This window comes from Macaca thibetana, chromosome 9, assembly GCF_024542745.1.
Source record: "Macaca thibetana thibetana isolate TM-01 chromosome 9, ASM2454274v1, whole genome shotgun sequence".
Lineage (NCBI taxonomy): Eukaryota > Metazoa > Chordata > Mammalia > Primates > Cercopithecidae > Macaca > Macaca thibetana.
The window spans coordinates 64,054,301-64,075,943 of NC_065586.1; the positions used below are offsets into that span (position 1 = coordinate 64,054,301).

The 21,643-nt window shown below is 51.2% G+C and overlaps 1 protein-coding gene across 1 annotated transcript; it reads left to right on the plus strand.

The window, feature by feature from the left end:
- The first annotated feature begins 8,218 nt into the window (after window positions 1–8,218).
- TACR2 (tachykinin receptor 2) lies at window positions 8,219–20,102 on the plus strand. Its single transcript, XM_050805261.1, has 5 exons — window positions 8,219–9,198; window positions 9,977–10,171; window positions 15,969–16,122; window positions 17,505–17,701; window positions 19,689–20,102. The coding sequence occupies exons 1-5, from the start codon at window positions 8,807–8,809 to the stop codon at window positions 19,945–19,947; spliced, it is 1,197 nt and encodes a 398-aa protein (XP_050661218.1). The 5' UTR covers window positions 8,219–8,806; the 3' UTR covers window positions 19,948–20,102.
- The last annotated feature ends 1,541 nt before the right edge of the window (window positions 20,103–21,643 follow it).

Consider the following 21,643-nt stretch of genomic DNA (forward strand, 5'->3'; position numbering starts at 1 on the left):
ATACATGTGATGGATCAGGATGTTAACAAGGAAAAAAGCACAGGAATGCTCTTAGAATGTAGAACAAAAATAGTTAACCTGTGGAAGCATCAAAGAAATTTTTGAAGGCTAGTGATTATTTAGAGTTACATGCCATCATAAAGGGACCCCAAGATGTAAAATGCAGTGCCTCAAACAAGAGAGAAGTTTATTTTGTTTTGTTTCCTTTTTTTCTTTTTTTGGTTTTTTTTTTTTTTAGACTGAGTTTCAAAGAACAGGCAGACAGGGTCTCCCTGTGTTGCCAGGCTGGAGTGCAATGGCTCAATCTCAGCTCACTGCAACCACCACCTCCTGGGTTCAAGCGATTCTCCTGCCTCAGCCTCCCAAGTAGCTGGGATTACAGGTGCCCACTACCACGCCTGTATTGTTAGTAGAGACAGGGTTTCTCCATGTTGGTCAGGCTGGTCTTGAACTCCTGACCTCAGGTAATCCACCCGCCTCGGCCTCCCAAAATACTGGGATTACAGGTGTGAGCCACCATGCCCAACCTGTTTCCTTTTTCTTTTTCACGTAAGAGCCCTGGGACCTGCCCAGGCTCTGCCATCCTCAATATGGCCTCCCTCTGTGGATTCAAGATGGAAGCCCCTGTTGTTGCCATTGCCCAGCAGTCGGAACTGGGGAGTCATCAGCTCCCTCTTTAAAGATGAGACGGTGAAGTGGTGTGTGTGTGTGTGTGTGTGTGTGTGTCACTTCTGCCCACATATAATTGGTCAGATCTTAATCATGTGACCACTTGTAGCTTGGAAGGGAGTCTTGGAAATGCAGACTTTAGCCGGTCAGTCAGGGGGCAGCTAACAGGCAGGGAGGTTCTGTTTCTAAAGGAAAGAAGGGGAAGTGGTTCCTGAGGGAGAGTGAGCTATCACAGCTGGTGAAGGAGTGGGGTTATTTCCTCTTAACCATGAGAACAATGAGTCTTTGAAGAGCTCAAAGCAGGAAGTACCTGGCCAGGTTGTGTTTTTGGAGAGATCACTGTGAGCAGACATGGAGAATGGAGTGGAGGAGAGCGAGTGAATGCAAAAGGTAGTGAGGAGGCTATCGCAGCAAATCTGGTTACAATGGTGACCTGGACCAGTGGGGATAGAAGGAAAAGCCTATGGGTCCAGATATATTTTTGGCTGAGTGAAAAAATTTTATACAAAGTATGGCAAAGACTAGATGGTATTCCAACATGAATTGAAGGCATGTAACACCTTACTTTATCGCTGTATTCCATTGGTCAGGGAGTCTTCCAAATCCCCCAGCTTTATGACATCATTTTACTGGAATTGAACTGGAGCAACCTAAATTGATATCATGAGAACTAGTCAACTGTAATTTCAAACACAGCCAAGCCTGGGATGGGCTCATGTCAGCTCCCCTACTATGACATGGGCAGGGAAAAAATGTTTTGCAAATTATCCCGAGTGTACCACCCCAGGGGCAACATCAATGGTCAAGAAGGCCACCTGGGGACTGGCGCTCACACCTGTAATCCTAGCACTTTGGGAGGCCAAGGCAGGACGACTTTGAGCCCAGGAGTTCAAGATCAGCCTGGGCAACACAGGGAGAACCTGTCTCTAATTTTATAATTAAAAAAAAATAAGAAAGTCATTGGCCCAAAGGTCACATGCATCCTCGAGGAGGTAGCATCTGAGGGGTCCTTGAAGAACTGATAAGATGGCCTCAGACAAGGGGCCCCAGAAACGGCATTCAATGTTCTCTCCATCAGCCTTCACTTTCCCTCTCCAGCCTCATCTCTGGGCAGGAAATGGATATTCCAAAGCTTTAATGTGGAAACCTAGCTTTAGTTTTTCCTGCCTTCCTTTGCCATGCTCCAGGGATGGAATGCAAATATTTTTCTCCCTTCTTAGTAATGTCTGAAGATGAAAAGTCTGCATGTCCTGGAGGAAAGCAGAATGGTTTTTTTGGTTGCCGGTGTTCTGGGTCTTATCAAAGGCATCATGAAAGAGCATGAAGGATGGTGGGATTTGGGGGAAGAGGCTGAATTACTTACAGAAGCAGGACTTCCTGAAAGGGCAGGGAGAAGAGAGGACTGTGGGGCCGGGAGAAATGGGTGTTCAGTTCCTCCCGCTAGCAAGACCCTGAGAGGAATGGCCAAGATGAGGGAAGGAGAGGAGCTCTGGGAAGTTGGGCCTTCAGGACCCAATGCTCAGCTAAGCCCCAAACTCCCAGGGCCCAGGATTGTCTCAGAAACAACAGTCCCCACCCCCTTCCTCAAGAACCCTGCAGAAATGGACAGCAGGCATCTCCAAAGTGACCCGTGTAGATTAATGACCAGTAAAGGTGCACCCCAGATGCCCTGGCACCATGGACGGCACCAGGAGGGGGAAAGTGGGAGCCCAGGAGTAATAAGTTGGATTTCCCTGCCAGCTGAACGAGATGAGGACTCAGAGTCAAGATCAAGTTGCTTTTCAGAGAATAAAGAGAATCTTTCTTGCACTCCTGGGGTTGTGACCAGGATTTATACTCGCTGCATCTCTCATTACTCTCCTGAAGGAACCCTTGGCTCCCCCAGGCTACTCTGAACTTTCTCTCAAGATTGGGGCTCATTCCCATGTCCCCTCCCTCATGACCCCCCAGAGCCACTCAAGCTCACTCTCCACCACCCCTAAAGGCCTCTTCCTCCCTCCTCTGAAGCTTGAAGCTCACGAACCATCCATTTGACAGAAGGGTGTGGTAAGTTCTCTCTGCAAGGCTGGGTCTTGGCTACCCAGCTTGTCCAGGAGCCTCCTGAAGGAGGAGATGAGACCCTTTCTCCTAATTCTGGGCTGAGCCTTGGAGCAGCTGCTCAGTGACAGATCCACCACAACACACAGGACTGGAGCCTTTCAGCAGGCAGGCCCTTTGCCAACTCTGTCCTCCCCTCAGCCATGCCACAGCGCATGTTGCCACATCCGCCAACACCCAGAGCAGACACCAGGTTCCTTCTGTCTGCAATATCCAGGCTGGCTCTGGGATGACTCCCCCGTGACCCAACCAGCCAGTGGGTGTCAGGGCGTCCTCTCCTAAGACGAGCCTCACCCACTTCCTCCTCCACCTGCCATAGATGGACAGATTCTGCTGGAGCCCGATGTTGAGAAATGAACACGTTTTGTGTTAAGATCTCTGTGTACACCAGGACCACAGCAGATGTAAACACTCCCGCCTCTCTTCTCCAGCTAGATAAACTTCAGGCTTTCAGGGTGAGGCGCTACCCCCAGCACCGTCTCAGTGTTTAAAGAAGATGTCAGCGGCAGCCTGTGCTCTTGGCAGAGGCCAACTCTCCCTCTCCCAGCTGAAGTGCCAAATTCTGGGCCACTGATGCCCAGGCCAAAGGGCAGGGGGCACAGAGCTCACTTCCTAAAGGGGCCAGCCTGGGGCCCTCTGGTTTATAGACTAAGAGGGGACTATCTGTGAGAAATAAATCCAGGAGTGCTATAGACTCTGAGGTCCTGCTACAAAATCCCTGCAGGACTTATGGAGAAATAGTCTCTTACTTTAAGCTTTAGGGCCTATAAAAATAAAAATGCTACCCATTCACCCCTAACAAGGTGATAATTTTGACTTTACTCATCATTTGTTACTCATTTATTCATTTGATGTTTATTGAGCATCTACTATGTGCCAGTGTGTCAGGCATTATACTGCCCTGCCCACTCGAAATCCCACCATTAACTTAGAACTTTCATATCTATATCACATAGACATAGATATAAAAAATAAATAATATATACATAAGATTCCCCATCCCTCACTGGTGTAGTATTTTACATTTTATTCATCATTTTTATTCAACCAACCTTTATAGGACACTGACAATGTTCTGGCCACTCCTAGACGCTGGACACAAACAAGATGCAATCCAAGATCTGAGAAGCCCTGCCCCCCATCAGTGTGACAACGAGGTGACCAGGGAAGTGGTTTCGATGGGCCTCCGGGATGTGGAGGCCAACAGAACAGTGAAGGCAGGACAAGGGGACGTGAGCCCCACCTCACTGGGGATGAAACCAGGTCTTGCCCTGCCCCTCTTGGGAGCTCCCACACCTCTTTTTGTTTTTTTTTTTTTTTAAGATGGAATCTCAATCTGTAGCCCAGGCTGGAGTGCAGTGGCTCCATCTTGGTTCCCTGCAACCTCCATCTCCCACGTTCAAGTGATTCTCCTGCCTCAGCCTCCCGAGTAGCTGGGATTACAGGCTGCTGCTGCTGTACCTGGCGAATTTTTGTATTTTTAGTAGAGATGGGGTTTCGCCATGTTGGCCAGCTGGTCTCCAACTCCTGACTTCAGGTGATCCACCCACCTCAGCCTCCCAAAGTGCTGGGATTGCAGGTGTGAGCCACCGCGCCCAGCCTCACTCCTCTTCTCTAAATGAGGAAATAGATAGAGGCTTCTGGGTCTTTGAATTTCATGGGCCAATATAATATTAAAAACCCTTTGAAGGGGCCAGGCATGGTGGCTCACGCCTGTAATCCCAGCATTTTGGGAGACTGAGGTGGGCAGATCACCTGAAGTCAGGAGTTCAAGACTAGCCTGGCCAACATAGTGAAACCTCGTCTCCACTGAAAATATGAAAATTAGCTGGGCATGGTGGCAGGCGCCTGTAATCCCAGCTATTCGGGAGGCTAAGGCAGGAGAATCGCTTGAACCTGGGAGGTGGAGGGTACAGTGAGCCAAGATTGCACCACTGCACTCCAGCCTGGGCAACACAGTGGGACTCAAAAACAAACAAATAACAACAACAAACAAACAAACAAACAAAAACCTATTGAGGAAAACATACAGGTCACTGACTTTTTATTTCACCAAGTAAGGAATTTTAAAGAAAAAGCAAAACCAGATCAACAACTACCATCTGCCATCACCATCATTTCATGAAAGAACTCAAAAAGCAGGAAGGCATGGTCTCAGAATGAAGGATGGTCCATGGAACCAGATTCATCTAGCAGAATGAAAAGTGTTCTTCTTCTTGTCCTCATGTGGCCCCACCAGGAGCTTCTGCAAATACAGATGTGGCCCTTCCTCCTGTCTCTGGGACGATCATTGGAGCAGCTGCTCAGGGTCAGACCCACCACAGGGCGCAGGACTGGAGCCTTTCAGCCGAGGGGCTGACCCTTTGCCAACCCCATGTCCTCCTCTCACTTCGGCCACCTCCTGGCACCCCCGGCATTGCCCTGGTGACAGGGTGACCCTCAGCGCTAGTGTCCCGCAATGCTACCTGTGACCACTGAAGCCAGGGCCCAGAGCAGCCTCCCAGATAAAGAAAGGCCGCTGCCGAGAGCATTCCCCAGGCGCTGATGGCAACACCTCCTCCACAATGCTTCCCGGAGCCCCCTTTCCTCTCCTGCCCACTTCTCTCACACACCACAGCTCTCCATCCTTTTCTTCCTCAAACTCCCTGGAAGATCATTCCTCTCCCGACTCTGGTCTTTAAGCCTCTAGCCCAGAAGTCACAATTACACCAACCAGCAAGGCACAGTTGCCAGCACACGCCCATCTGAAGGAGCGGCTGCTGTCTAGCTGTGGTGGACATTGCCCTGAGCTTCCCAGGCCCCCTTCAAGCTGCTGGACAGGCATGCAGTCCCAGGACCATGTTTAGCTTCCCCCACTGCAGGCCTCACCTCAACTGCCTTGACAACAATCACATGCTTTCTTGGGGTGGCCCATGTCCAGTGACCAATGTGGAAATATAAAGGCCTGGTTAACTTTGCCCCACACAGGGCAACTCTGAAGCTGTTCCAGTTCCAATTACCCATGGGGCTACCAAGGCTGTTGTGGGCCTGGACCACAGCACGATGTCGTGCTTCAGCCATACCTGCTTCCTGCCCCATCTGCCCCAAGTGTTGACCCAAATGGTAGCTCCCTGAGAAACAGCTGGTGTGTTTCTTACACAGCAGGGTCTGCTTCCCGGACACACACGATGGGCACCATCGGCTCAGGTGTGGGATTACAGGCGTGAGCCACCATGCCTGGCATTTTTTTCTCTCTCTCTTTTAAAAGGACTGGCCTTCCAAGCACAGTGGCTCACGCCTGTAATCCCAGCACTTTGGGAGGCCGAGGCAGGTGGATCACTTGAGGTCAGGAGTTTGAAACCAGCCTGACCAACATGGTGAAACCCCATGTCTACTAAAAAAATACAAAAATTAGCCGGGTGTAGTGGCATGCACTGTAATCCCAGCTACTTAGGAGGCTGAGGTGGGAGAATCACTTGAACCCAGGAGGCAGAGGTTACAGTGAGCCAGGATCGTGCCATTGCACTCCAACCTGGGCGACAGTGAGAGACTCCATCTAAAAATAAATAAATAAAATAAAATAAGGACTGACCTTTGGGATTGCTGTCTAGCTATGGACTCAGAAGGCTAGCGCCAAGCAGCAAAGCTGATCAGGAACCCCTTCATCCTGGGAGGCCCGCATCTTCCCCTTTCACGAGACTTCAAACCATAGCACATAGTTGGAAAGCTGCAAGAGCAGATAATTTAAGGGGGAAATTAAAACTCAGATGTACAAGTTCCAAAACATAATCCTCTTTATATACACAGTGGAAGTGGTGGAATGTTGTGGGGAGGAAGGAACTTGAACTTTGCTGGGCTTCTGTGACTGGTGACAGGCGCTCAGACATCCCAGCCCTGCACTGGGTTTGCACCTGAAGCTTCACAAAGCCCCGCTGCCTGGGAGCAGGAGGACAGCAAAGAGAGCAGGCTATCTTGGGCTTCCATTCTTATTTCTACACGTTCTGCCCTTTAGGACCCTGGCCAGATGGGCATGAAACAGAATCAAGTCCTAAAGTACTGCTACTGTTGCGGCCACCAACAGAGATCAAAGGCGGAGACCCTTCTGCTAGGATCCAAAGTCCAAACAGGCCGCTCCAGAGAGGAAACAGGCACACACCCACGGGAGGGGTAGGGGCCCAGGAAGCACCCCCTCCCCAAGGGCAAGGATGGGGTTCCCATTTGACCCAGCACATGCTCCTCACATCTGCACAGCAGGGACACCAAACAATAGATACAATTTCAGTGTTGATTGTGATGAACTTACCCAGAAGTTCACAATCAGTAAAATCCATAAAGAAGCTCTTTCAGTGTCAGCATGTTTACGTTGCATGACTTATGGTTTAGCGTTGTTTTTATATTGGATTCCATGGGTGGCACAATCTCTTCAGCACTAGAGGCCTTTAAAGGACTTTCCCAGCTCACCCTGGGAGACAAGGGGCTGGGTGTCAGGGAAGTGACACATAGAGAGAAGAAAAAATTGACTGGGAGTGTGGGGGCCAAGGCTCAGCCAACGAGAAACCCAGGCCGTGCAAGGCAGAGCCTTGGGAGCACAGAGGCTGCTGTGCGAGGGTTTGCTGGTGAACGAGAGGCCTCCCCTGCTTTAATGAAGAGCATGCCCTCCTCCACTCCCGCTAAGCCTGCCCTGCCTTCATGGTCCACACACCACAGGTGTGCACAGGTTCATGCATGTGTGTGAGCTTAACATGTCAGCCGCACATACAGTCACTCAGAAACATCTTCACAGCTTCACACACGTTTACACAGTCAATAACCAGGAACAGGTATCTTGGGGCAAACCTAGAGCAGCTTCTCAGGGATTAAAACTCCAGCTTTTCTGTGGTTCCTGGAAGAGCCCTGACTTTGTCCTGAGACAGTGGTTCTTAAAGTGAGGTGCTGGCTCCAGCAGCATCAGTATCACCTGGGAACTCGCTGGAAATGCTCCGGGTTCTGGCTTCTCCTCCTAGAGCGCCCAGAGCTGTGGGGTCCTCCCTTGGGGCCAGAAACTCCAATCATAGTTTTTATGTACCAACCCCTGTGCTAAATAGACTTTGTGCATATTATCTCATTTAAAATTCACAAATGTAGCGTGAGATGCACACCATTTTTCCCTATATTTTTCAGATGGGGTAGACAGAGCTCAGAAAGGTTAAGAGACTTGCCTGGAGTCATCAAACCAGGCTCAAACTCCTTCTCTGTTCAGAATCACTCTTTAAACGTAGCTCCTGTCCTGGGGTGAAAGTCAACACCCGCCAAGAGCTGGGCCCTCCGTGCCGGCCCCATCTCCCCCAGGTCTCTCCCTGCCTCGGCAGCTAGTCCTAAATCTTTCAAGAGACAAGGCCAAGCAGGGGGTGGGGCCAGGGGTGGGAGCCAAAGCCCCACCTCGTGAGCAGGCAGTACCTCTGCCAAGGCCCCCTGCCGGCCCTGCCCCAGAGAAAGGCAAGGAAGCTGCGGTGAGGGCTGGCAGCTGGAAGAGCCCTGAGCACCCAGCCCCCAGCCCGGCTCACACCCCAAAGCCTGGAGAGAGGCTGCTGCGCCATTGACCTGTGGACTCCAGAGACTCCCGCTGTGCATTCCTCTGATCCAGAAGGTTTCCTGGATTATGTGACGAGAAACCTGGGTTCGAACCCTAACTTGTCACCAATGTCCTGAGTGACCTGGGCTGTCCCGTCCCCTCTTGGAATCTCCGTCTTCCATCTCTTCGGCGAAGGGGTTGACTTATAAGGATGTTTTCTGCTCTGACGCTGTGATTTGAATTTTGTATTTCTACGAGATATTCGAGAAGTCTGGCCAGCAGGATGGAATCTGAAATAACAATGGTTCTGGACTGGGCTTTGTGCTCAGCGCAACTCATCTTTGCCTGAGACCTAGGAGTGGTCCCAGGCTCTCCTGATGTGTCACCATGCTTGGCATCTGCTCCTCCCCTTGCCCCCATATACCCATGCTCTGAAGGGGAGTTCTCTTCCATAGCAAATCCGGGAGGAGCCGAGGAGCCAGGCCCTTTGTTCCAGACCCAGAAGCAGCCATGGGGACCTGTGACATTGTGACTGAAGTCAATATCTCATCTGGCCCTGAGAGCAACACCACGGGCACCACAGCCTTCTCCATGCCCGGCTGGCAGCTGGCACTGTGGGCCACAGCCTACCTGGCCCTGGTGCTGGTGGCCGTGACGGGCAATGCCATCATCATCTGGATCATCCTGGCCCACCGGAGGATGCGCACAGTCACCAACTACTTCATTGTCAATCTGGCGCTGGCCGACCTCTGCATGGCTGCCTTCAATGCAACCTTCAACTTTGTCTATGCCAGCCACAACATCTGGTACTTCGGCCGTGCCTTCTGCTACTTCCAGAACCTCTTCCCCATCACAGCCATGTTTGTCAGCATCTATTCCATGACTGCCATTGCTGCCGACAGGCAAGAGGGGCCTTGGGGAAGCTGGGGGGAGCCTCCTCACTGAGCTGGGGCTCAGACAAGGGTGTTGACATACCTGTGGTCACACAGCATGTTTGGGTAGAACCAAGAGAATGGCCTCCCAAATCTGGTCATGGTCCAAAACTATGAATCTGGAAGGCGGGGGGACTGTGGAGCTGAAGAAGGTAGACTGAGGGTTAGACACAAAGAAGGACTTTGTACTAGATGCACTAGACGGGTTGTTCAAGTCTGTAGGGGAAATGGGCGATGTTTTAGCGATCTTCTAAAGTGTTCTTTGTTTTGTTGTCTTTCTTTCACTCCAAAGAAATGTCTTATACTGTTTTTTTTATTATTCCAGATAGATTACACAAGGAGAAAATGTTGAGAATGCTTGCAATTACAATCTAATAGGGCCAATTATTTTCCCAACGCTGCTCAGGGCTAAGCTTCAGGCTAATGTTGGATGCTCGGTCTTGCCCTGAGATGGGCTTCCAGTGTGGCTTTCTTGTGGCCCTCCAAGGGCATGTCTGTGCCCAGAGGGAAAAGATGGGCTGGGGTACCTGGGCTGGGGTTCCAAGGCATCGGTGTGCTGTGTGGCTGCGGGAAAGTCACCAGCCCAGCAGACTCTCTGCAGGTCGGCTGAGACTATGACATCGACAGATGGCAGCAGTGCGGGGAAGGGCTAGAGGGCGTGGGCCTGGGTTGGGAGAGAGGGAGACAGGGGAAAGGGAGCTGGGCTAACAGGAGGGCCCCTGCCACTCATGCTGCCCTCTGCTCACAGGTACATGGCCATCGTCCATCCCTTCCAGCCTCGGCTTTCAGCCCCCGGCACCAAGGCGGTTATTGCTGGCATCTGGCTGGTGGCTCTCGCCCTGGCCTCCCCCCAGTGCTTCTACTCCACCGTCACCATGGATCAGGGTGCCACCAAGTGCGTGGTGGCCTGGCCCGAAGACAGCGGGGGCAAGACGCTCCTCCTGTAAGGCCTCTGGGGGATTGTGGAGGGCAACTGTGTGTGTGTGTGCACGTGTGTGTGCGTGCATGCATCCATGTCCATGCATGTGTGGTGTGTGTGCATAGGTGTACACATGAGTGAGTGTACATGGGATTATGCGAATATACCTGTATGCTTAGTAAACAACACACACGATGTAGCCGATCTGTTCTTAGCACTTTATAGATGTTGACCCATTTAATTCTCCTAACAATATGGAGTATGTATTATATTATTATCATTACAATTTTTTAGATGAAGAAACTGAGGCGCTGAAAAACTAAGTAACATGCCCAAAACCACACAGCTAGTAATTCAAATCCAGCTAGGGATTCAAATCCAAGCAGTCCTGCCCAGGACCCAATCTCCTCACCACTCTGCTACTCAAATATGCACCCATGCATCCTTAGATAAGGATATGCACGCATGCACACGTGTATGTGACTGTACATGTCACATGCACATGCGGCACCCATTTCTGCCGGTGTATGCACGTGCAAGTGTGTGGGCATGTTTGTAGAGGTGCGTGCACTCGGGCACATGTTAGGGACATGTGTAGGCACGTGTTTGGGGGAGACTCTGTATATGCTCAGGCCACAAAGCGGCAGGAGACTGAGGCAGAAAGCATCCATGATGAAGCCTGGGACATTTTCAGGCTGCTGAGGTGGGCATCACAGGCTGGAGGCAGGGAGGGCAGGGTTAGAGGGACTCAGGTATGGCCCAGCTGCTGTGTGACCCTGGGTGAGTCCTTTCTCCATTCTGGCCTCAGTTTCTGAGGATCTCACATTATGTCTCTGGGGTCCCCAGGCACTGAGCCATTGCTTGGTAGAGGCTAAAGAACTGACTGGGGTTCTGCGGTCAGTCAGGCCCATAACGTGGCCTGCTCCCGCCTGGCCCGGGGATGCCTCACACTCACATAACCTCTGAACCTCTGGCTTTCTCTCTCTAAAATGAGGATTCATAGTAGTACCTTACTTTGTGAGTGTCAGTGAGATAGTGTACGTGAAGCCCTTACTTAGCACCATGCCTGGCACAAAACTGGTACCCAGCATGTGGTAGTTTAAATAGGGGACACATGAAAACACACCTGGAGGTGACAGATCCTTCCCACAAAGTCCCAGCTGCCCCAAGCATGAGGGTGTGTGTGGTCTGAGGTGAGGGCTGCCAGGTAGCCATGGCAACACACCTCTCCTCCAACACCCTCCCTGCCTGGTCTCCATCTGTCCTGAGCACCTGCCAGGAGAAGGCTGCTTTTGTGGGTTTCAGGGCTAGGGAAAGTGCCCTTCCTCTGAGAAGCCATTCCTGGGAACTGCCCAGGGTCTCTGATCTCTCCCTGCACCCCCACCCTCTCACAGAGAGCAGTTTCCATACATTTCTGGCTCAGGAAAGGGTGGAGAGCAGAACATATTGACACCAGCCACTTGGAGGCGGTATTTCTCCACCTTAATACAGGACCACTGCGCGCGCCAACTCTCTGGGAACAGCGAGTTCCAACCCAGATTCTGGCAACCGGGAAGAACAGGCAGGCAGGGGCGGGCTAGGAAAGCCATACTTTGGTGTTACTTAAAATTCCGAAAGGATCTGGGGAAAGCCTGGTTTTAAGTATGATAATGTGTTATTGTTTTTCTTGGGGGAGAGCCTAATTTAGAGATTTAGTATGAGGGCTCCATCCCCACAGGCTCATGTAACTGTGTGTAATTAGGAATCTGATGAAATTAAAGATGCCCTCTCCAGGAACACATGCACACACCCCCAAAATCAAAATACAAAAAGACTCCCTTTGGGAGGCCGAGGCGGGCAGATCGCCCGAGGTCAGGAGTTCAAGACCAGCCTGGCCAATGTGATGAAACCCCGTCTCTATTAAAAATATAAAAATTAGCCGGGCATGATGGCGGGTGATCCATCCTCAGCTACTTGGGAGGCTGAGGCAGGAGAATTGCTTGAACCCGGGAGGCGGAGGTTGCAGTGAACCAAGATCACACCATTGCACTCCAGCCTGGGCAACAAGAGCAAAACTCCGTCTCAAAACAAAACAAAACAAAACAAACAAAAAAAGGTGGCCCCTGGGACTCTCTCCCTCTGCCTTCTGCATGGAGACCTAGCCCAGGGTGAATTCCTGTCCTGCACAACATCCTGGGAGCAAGCAATAGAGGAGTGTGGCTCCTGCTAAGGAAGGACTTAGAGATGGCCTCCTCCTTTTACAGATGGGGAAACTGAGGCTGAGGGAAAGCCCTGACTTGCCTAAGATCATGCTTTAAACAAGAGGCTGGACAAGAGCCCTGTTCTGACTCCCACAGTGCTGACCCTCAGAAAAGGGGAAATTGGGTCATGATTAAATCTGTAGACTGATATGACACAGACTGCCTGTGCCTCTCTGGGCCTCAGTTTCCCTATCTGGACACCGAGACAGGGGGGCCTGTTGATCCTCACTCTGTAAGGTGATGGGCCCTGGCCTTCATTGCCTTTCCTCCCCTCTTATCTGCTTCACACTGGGGTTCTCAACCCAAAGCCTATTGAGGATCAGGGAGTCTAGGAGTGCCTGAACCTCTTGCAATTGGCATGTTTGCACAAGAACCCAAGCAGAATTCTAAACACAAGACTTTAGGAGAGAGATTGACTGGAGCCTTTATAATCACCCAATGGGTTCACCTTGCCTGCTGCCTAGACAGAACTGATATATCAAGACAGGGGAATTGCAGTGGAGAAAGAGTAATCACGCAGAACCGGCTGTGCAGGAGACCAGAGTTTAATTTACTCAAATTAGGCCAGGTGCGGTGGCTCACGCCTGTAATCCCAGCACTTTGGGAGACCAAGGCAGTGGTCAGGAGTTCCAGACTAGCCTGACCAACATGGAGAAACCCTGTCTCTACTAAAAATACAAAAATTAGCAGGGCGTGGTGGCAGGCATCTGTAATCTCAGCTACTTGGGAGGCTGAGGCAGGAGGATCACTTGAACCTGGGAGGTGGAGGTTGTGGTGAGCCCAGACCCCGCCACTGCACTCCAACCTGGGCAACAAGAGCAAAACTCCATCTCAAACAAAAACAAAAACAAAATCAAATCAGTCTCCCTTAGCATTCAGGAATCAGAGTTTTTAAAGATAATTTGGCAGGTAGGGGATTGGCAAATGGAGAATGCTGATTGGTCGGGTTGGAGATGGAATCATATGATGTCGAAATGAGGTTTTCTTGCTGTCTTCTGTTCCTGGGTGTGATGGCAGAACTGGTTGAGTCAGATTGCTGGCCTGGGTGGTGTCAGCTGATCCACGAGTGCAGGGTCTGGAAAATATCTCAAGCACTCATCTTAGGTTTTACTATAGTGATGTTACTCCCAGGAATTTGGGGAGGTTCAAACTCTTGGAGCCGGAGGCTGCATGACCCCTAAATTAATTTCTATTCTTGTAGCTAATTTGTTAGTGCTGGAAAGGCAGATTGGACCCCAGGCAAGTAGGGGGTCTTTTCGGGAAAGGGCTGTTGTCAATTTTGTTTCAGAGTAAAATTATGAACTGAATTCCTTCCCAAAGATAGTTCAGCCTACGCCCAGGCACGAACAAGGACAGCTTAAGGGTTAGAAGCAAGACAGAGTCGGTTAGGTCTGATTTCTTTCACTGTCATAATTTCCTCCGTTATAATTTTACAAAGGTGGTTTCACCATGGGTCCCCTTCCCTTGGGGTGGCAGCACCTCTAGAAAGGGGCCCAGCAAGGCCAGCACGTGGCAGGTAGATGCAGGAGGTTTGGGAACACCTCAGTCCTCCCAGTAAGAAAGAAAAAGTCATATGACAGGACCAAGGGTCTCAGGCCCCTTTGGTGGAATGTTCCAAGGACTCTGTTCTATGAAAGGGATCCCCGAATGCCAAAGGAGCTGAGACCCAAAGAAGGAGGCAGAACAAATCCAGTTTGTTAGTATTGGGTGATTTATTGAGGGAATTTACAGACAGAAGCAGGATCTTGGATGGCCACAAGACAGGTGGAGCTCTGCATTCTCACTCCCCAGACGCAACGCTTAGATACCATAGGGAAAGGGTATTAGTGCTCCAACAAGACAACGAAAGGCAGCCCTCCAGAACAGGCAAGAACGCTATGTGCATCACGGCTCACGATTTGTGGAGTAACATCAAGGTTGACAAGTTCTTTCACTAGGAACAGTAAATAAAGTAGAAATCAGAAGGCATTCACAAGACTGGAGTGCATCAGAAGTCAACACGGGGGAGGGCACCCAAGATGTAGTCACTTTTGTCTCCACAGGCTCCCACTGCAGATCTGCCTGGGAGTCAGTCCCCAGCCTGCAGCTCATCAGAGAGAGGTTGCAGCGTCATAAACCAGAGATCTAAGGACTGGGGACATTGTCTTTTTTTTTTTTTCCGACAGGGTCTCACTCTATTGCCCAGGCTAGGGTACAGTGGTCCAATCATAGCTCACTGCAGCCTCGATCTCCTGGGCTCAAGTGAACCTGTTGCCTCAGCCTCCTGAGTAGCTGGAATTACAGATGTGCCCCACTACGCCTGGCTAATTTTTAAAAATTTTTTATAGAGATAGGGTCTCACTATCTTGCCAAAGCTGGTCTCAAATTCCTGGTCTCAAGCAATCTTCCCATCCTGGTCTCCCAAAGTTTGGGGATTACAGGCATGAGCCACCACGCCTGGCCTACACTGTTTCCAAAAGGAAATGAAAAGCCTCAACACAACCCAGTGTCCTCCCTGGGGACAGAGTAGGAAGCCATGCAGTGGTACTCTGCACCAGTTCCTCAAAGATGGTATGAAAAGGCATTTGCTGACACAAACAGGTTCCCAGCCAAATGCTGATGACCGTAAGCAGATGACACAGCAGCATGTGATATACGGCGCTTTTCCACTGTCCCATTCCCCCACAGCGATGCTGGTACAGATGGAGTCTTATTAACACCAGTCATTCTATCCATCCAGACAGATACAGATTATATATATATATACACATACACATATATATACACATACACACACACACATACATATACACATACACGTACACATACATATACATATACACATACATATACATATATGGCTATACTGTAGGATACACTCCAAGACCCCCAGAGGATGCTTGAAACTTCAGATAGTACTGAATTCTCTCTCTATATATGAATACTATGTTTTTTTTTCTCAACGTATCTATGATAAAGTTTAATTTATAAATTAGGCACAGTAAGAGATTAACAATAACTATTAATAAAACAGAACAAGTATAACAATATACTGTAATTAAACTTCTGTGAATGAGGTCTCTCCCTCTCAAAATATCTCGTGGTACTGTCCATCCCTATTTCGGATCCGCAGTTGAGAGGGGTAACTGAAACCCGGGAAAGTGAAACTCCCATCAGGGGTGACTACTATTCATACATATGATTCTTGAAAAAATATGCCAGATATTAATGGTTAATGTTAATAGTGGTGGGAGTGGGATAATTTTACTGCCTCCTTTGTGCTTAATGGTATTTTAAATTGTCAACAAGTTACTTTTTAATTTGTTTCGCTCATTTTTCCTTTTTTTGACACGTGTCTATCACGTGGAAGGACGCAGGGCTACTGCTGGCGTCCCTTTTGCAGGGGAAGCCGTCTCCTGGCACACAGGCTACCCAGTGTCCCCTTTATTTTTGTTTAAATCAAACCAAGTCCCTGGAAGGCGCTCAGGGTGGGTCCGGAGGGGCGGCTCCACAGTGCCCGCGGGGTCCCAGGACCAGGCACTGGCCGACTTCGGCGTCGTCCCCGGGCCGCCCACTGCCGAGGCCCCCGGCTCTCCCTGCAGGTACCACCTCGTGGTGATCGCCCTCATCTACTTCCTGCCGCTCGCGGTGATGTTCGTCGCCTACAGCGTCATCGGCCTCACGCTCTGGAGGCGCGCAGTGCCCGGACAGCAGACCCACGGTGCCAACTTGCGCCACCTGCAGGCCAAGAAGAAGGTGGGAGCGGGGGCGGGGCCTGGTGGGGGCGGGGCTGGTCCTGGCCCCGCCCTGGGGAGCCGCCCTTGAGGTCTCAAGGCCGGTCCGCAAGAGGGCGCCCGGGAGAAGCTTGCGGAAGCTGCCTTTGCGCGAAGCCTGGGGCCAGAGCCTGACCGCGTTCCTCCCAGGCGGGCAGATTTCCCTTTGGTCTTTGGCCACACACAAAATTAAAGAAACTTCCCAGAATGTTAGGGGAGTTAGGGACTCCTAAAGCCCCATAGAATTCAGATACCCCCAAGAATCTTAGAATGATAAAATATTAAAATCTTAGACTGAATAATCAGAATGTTGAATTTGAGAAGCCCCACAGAACTATAGAAGGTGCCTCGACTGTCACAGGAGAGCCCTCAAAGGCTGGAACTGCGGACCTCAGAAGTCGTGGAGACCGGATTGTTGTCCAGCTTCATCAAATCTGTCTCCAGTTTCTTCCGGAAGTGCCAGTATCCCCCTACTCTCTGCCATCCAAGGCCCCCCCGAAGGTCCTGATGTAGCCCTCTGTGTCCCAGACCCCCTTCACCCTCCTCCAGTCCAAGCTTGTCCTTGCCCCCTTCCTGCCAGGCAACAGGGGAGGTAATGGGTTAACCACATCATGTAGCCAGGTCAAAGCCACGGCTTCTCACCCAATAGTAGGCATCTTTCACAGGTGGTTTGGGGAGGTAGCTGCACATGGGCGCCATCTGGTGCCCCTCATGGAGCACTGGCCTCCATCTGCTCCACCCTCAGGGTCTCAGCCCAGATCCTACGTGAGGATCAGGGTGCCCAGGAACCCCCAGACCTTTTGTAATTGGCATGCGGGCTGCCGAGCGGTGCAGGAGTGTGCCTGCAGGGGCCAGGCTCTGAGGAGGGGGAGGTCCGGAAGCTGACCCGTGGGCAGAGGCAGGGGTCCCTAGTTGGAACCTCACAGCCCACAGAGAGAAGGGCTGTGCCCATACAGATCCCAGAGAGGGGGCGACCTGGGAACGCATAGCTGACACGAGGGCTCCCCTAGGGATGGGGTTAGGAGAGAGAGCTCAGCCACTCTCCAGGGAGGGGGAGCTGCAGCGAATCAAGGGGTCCCAGACACCTCTTGTAGGAAGTGGCCATTGAGCTGGGCTTCAAGGAGTGAGGACTTCAAAGGAAGGATAGCAGTGTGAGCAGAGGGACCGGCCTGAGCAAAGGTCCCTGAGGTTGGGGGCTCAGGAAGGTCTGGGCGACACATGCTCAGGGGCCTGAGTAATAGAGCTAATGGGGTCTGAGTGTGGAGCGATTCCCAGGCGGGCTGAAGGGGTGCTTTACGTCTGCCCTTGGAGGGCTGGGGCTGGGACTTGGGCACTGAGAAGTAACTTGAGCCTCTCCTGGACCAGTTTGTGAAGACCATGGTGCTGGTGGTGGTGACGTTTGCCATCTGCTGGCTGCCCTACCACCTCTACTTCATCCTGGGCAGCTTCCAAGAGGACATCTACTGCCACAAGTTCATCCAGCAGGTCTACCTGGCACTCTTCTGGTTGGCCATGAGCTCTACCATGTACAATCCCATCATCTACTGCTGCCTCAACCACAGGTGAGCCCCCACTCCAATCCCACCCTCTGCCCTCAGAGCTCCACTGCCTGGCCCCAGCTGGGCTCCCCTGCACAGCTCAGGCATCCACCCTCCTTCCTGCTGGAGCCTGTGGCCCTGTTCCCCCAGCCTACACGAGAAAGCCGTCCTCACACTCAGCCCCCAGCATAATCCTCCCTCTGGCCTGGGCCTAGCTTGAGCCCCCATCCTCCCCAAAGCCTCACCCTGTCTCCCAGGCTGTAGCTCTAACCGTCTGTTACTGCTGGCTCTTCTGGGTTCTGTGTCTGGGGTAAGGAGAAGAGAGAAGGGAGGACCAGAGAGATGGAGGGAAGGGGAGCATCAGAGAGAGGGGGCGGGACAGACAGACGGCAGAAAGAAGAGCCAAGTAGCGGGAGGGAGGGACTGACTTCTGTTCTAGTATTTTCACGAGCTTCCTACTGAGGGCTTTCCTGGAGCCAAGTGAGCGGCACCCATCTGGCAGTGGAAGCAGGGATGGGGGCTGGGGCCAGCACAGGGGTGGGACAGGCTGCTCCCTGGAAAGGTCACAGTGCATGCCTTGTCCTCCAGGGGCTTTCAGGGCAGCTGAGAAGTGACCTTGGCAGAGACAGCCAGGAAGGAGAGCCCCAGAATCTCACTCTCCTGGCATCATCCGGTTTCCCTAGCCCTTGTGATTCTGAGGAAATGAGTCCTAGAGAGGGGCCTGCACTAGCTCTGGGGCACCTGGAGAGGTGGGGGGTGAGGAGCCAGGCAGGAACTCAGCCCCAGGAGTCCTGCAGAGCAGGCCTTTCAGCTGCAGAAAACCCTGAAGGTGGGACAAGTAAGGGGCAGTGAGAGGTGGACACAGTCTCACCTCAGTGAGATAATGATGTGGGCGAAGTTGGCCTCAGACCTCTTTGTTCGTGTTTTTTGTCACCTCCCTGGCCAGGCAGCCAGGCTACTCATAATGCCATTAGGATCTTTGTTGCTCAGACATTTCACCCGCCTGGGGAAAGCCAAAAGGAAGTAAGGAGCTATGATTTTTTGCATGCTTACCGAAGGGTTCTCCTCTATCTTCTGAGAGGGAAGTAGATAATAGGAGAGAAGCAGGTGTCATCCCCACTCTACAGATGAGGAAATGAGCTTCAGAAAGGAAGATGCTCCCAAACTCATACAACAAACAGTAAAGCCAGGACTCCATATGTCTCCAAGGCCTGTCATCTTATCCCCACACCACACATTTCTCTTTTAAAGACTTGTGGGATTGAAAACCTGGAGACAGGGACTCGACATCAGGGAGGGGCCACCAGCCCACTCTCTCTGTGGGTTCATCACTCTCCTGCTACCCAAGGGAGATACAGTCCCTGGGGGTCTGAACAACACCCCAGGCTCTACAAGATCCTGACATCGCTTCTAGATCATTCCCCTCTCTGAGCGGCCGGCGTTCCATTTCTGCTGTCTGATTTCTTCCACTCACTGTGTGTGCTTGCTCTAAACTCCCATTCAGTGCTGCCATGGGGAGAGCTATTTGTTTTCAGGCAAATGCACCAGAACTTGGTGGCTCCAAGTGTGGGTTTTTCAATGCAGTCCCCTTGGGAAAAGCATCCTTGTTCTCCCAAGTTGCCAAAGCTTCCATTGTGTTTTAGCAGGAGGAGTTCTGACTCCTCCCTTAGAAGCCAGTTAACAAGTCAAACAAGAATATCTGCTGGTTTTGTGTGGGGTTTTTTAGTAATTATGCTGGGGTGTTTTTTTGTTTGTTTGCAATAACAGATGACCTAAATCAGCTTAGTCACCCACTTCATTCACTAGACTCCACTCCAGAACACTCTGGCAGTTTCCAAAAATCAAACTCACCCACGAAGGCATCTCTCAAGAGCCCCTGAGCCGTGGGAGGCTCTTGGAGAGAGACAGTGACTTTCCCCTGGAAGGAACTCAGTTTCCTAGGGGTGGGGCAGTCACATCACAGCTCCTGTGCCCCTAACTCCCTGGCTCAAGGTGCCCCTTGCTCCCCCAGGTTTCGCTCTGGATTCCGGCTTGCCTTCCGCTGCTGCCCGTGGCTCACACCCACTGAGGAAGATAAGCTCGAGCTGACTCCCACGCCCTCCCTCTCCACGAGAGTCAAAAGGTGTCACACTAAGGAGACTTTGTTCATGGCTGGGGATGCAGCCCCCGCCGAGGCTACCTGTGGGGAGGCGGGGCGTCCCCAGGATGGATCAGGGCTATGGTTTGGGTATGGTTTGCTTGTCCCCACCAAAACTTATGTTGAAATTTGATCCCAATGTGGCAGTGTTGGGAGGTAGGGGCTAGTGGGAGGTGTTTGGGTCTTGGGGATGGATCTCTTATGAATAGATTAATGCCCTCCAGCTGGAGTTAATCCTCACTCTTGTGGGAATGGACTAGTTCCCAAGATAACAAGTTGTTAGAAAGAGTCTGGTGTCCTCAGTTTCCCTGTCTTGCTTCCTCTCTCACCATGTGATCTCTTTGCACAAAACCAATTCCCTTCTACTTTCCACCATGACTAGAAGCAGCCTCAGGCCTTCACCAGATGCAGCTGCCCAATCTTGGATATTCCAGCCACCAGAATCATGAGTCAAATAAACCTCTTTTCTTTATAAATTACCTAGTCTCGGGTATTCCATCTAGTCTCGGGTATTCCATGAAAGCAACACAAATGGACTAAGACAGGTGCCTGCTGAACCCTGAAGCCTTGTCTGGCTGCAGAACCAGGTGTAGCACCCTTTGAGAAGTAGCCAATCGAGAAGACCGATCTGAAAGTTCAGCTCATGCCCATCTTTCAGTACACCAAGGCAAAGACAACATGGGGCCAGAACTCCAGAAAGGATGCTGACTCTAAGAGGACTCAGCCACCCATCTCAGAGAGCACTTCAGGGAATCCAGTAAGGGTCAGAAAAGGCAGTGTGAGCTGATATTTATCTAATCTAAGAGATGCAAGCTCAAATGCCTTCCTGGGGCACACATGTATAAAAGAAAAGCTGCAAATGTGATGATAAAAGGCAACTGACTTCCAGCCTCAGTTTGAGCTATTAGGGAGTGGTGGGGGCCATGGCAACCTGGAGAGGATAGGCATTCAAAGGGGACAGGAACTACTCAGCTCTGGACAAGCGTTGCCACATGGTAATGGGAGCCCACTGTTGCTAGATATTCCTAAATCTTTCGAGAGAAGCTATAAATCCACATTTGTATGTGAGTCTTCCAGATTTGTTGAATTTGACCCACATTTTTGTAAACTTTGCATAAGCTAAACAAAACATACCGTGGGCAATGCAACCATGACACTGACTCGCCATCAGGATGCGGATACAAAGGAGGAAACTTCTTATTTCACGAAGCCCAGTGACTGAGTCAGCGGAGGGCTTCTCTGTCTCAGTATTTAAGATGTAAGATACAGTCCAGGTAGATGGTGATTAAGAGTCAAAAAAGCCAGCTGTCTCCCCTCAGGCAAGTCACTGTGACCTCTGCCCAGTATCGTCACTACTTCACAGTGATGCTGTGAGGAACGATGGGAGTCATGCCTATAAGCTAGCAGGCCAGGCCAGATTAAGTGCCCAATACATGGTAGCCAGGACTTTTTTTTTTTTTTTGAGACAGGGTCTCTGTCTGTGAGACCCAGGCAGGAGTGCAGTGGCACCATCATGGCTCACTGCAGCCTCAACCTCCTGGGCTCAGGGGATCCTCCCGCCTCAGTCTCCCATGTAGCTGGGACCACAGGTACACACCACCACACCCAGCTAATTTTTTAGTTTTTTTGTAGATATGGGGTCTTGCTATGTTGCCCAGGCTGGTCTTGAACTCCTGGGCTCAATCATTCCTCCTGCCTGTCTCCTGAAGTGGTGGGATTACAGATGTGAACCACCACACCTGGCTGTTAGCCATGACTCTTAACTATTTTATACAAAAGCCACCTACAAAGCAGCAGCACAGCTCCAACCCACTCCCACTTCTGCAGCA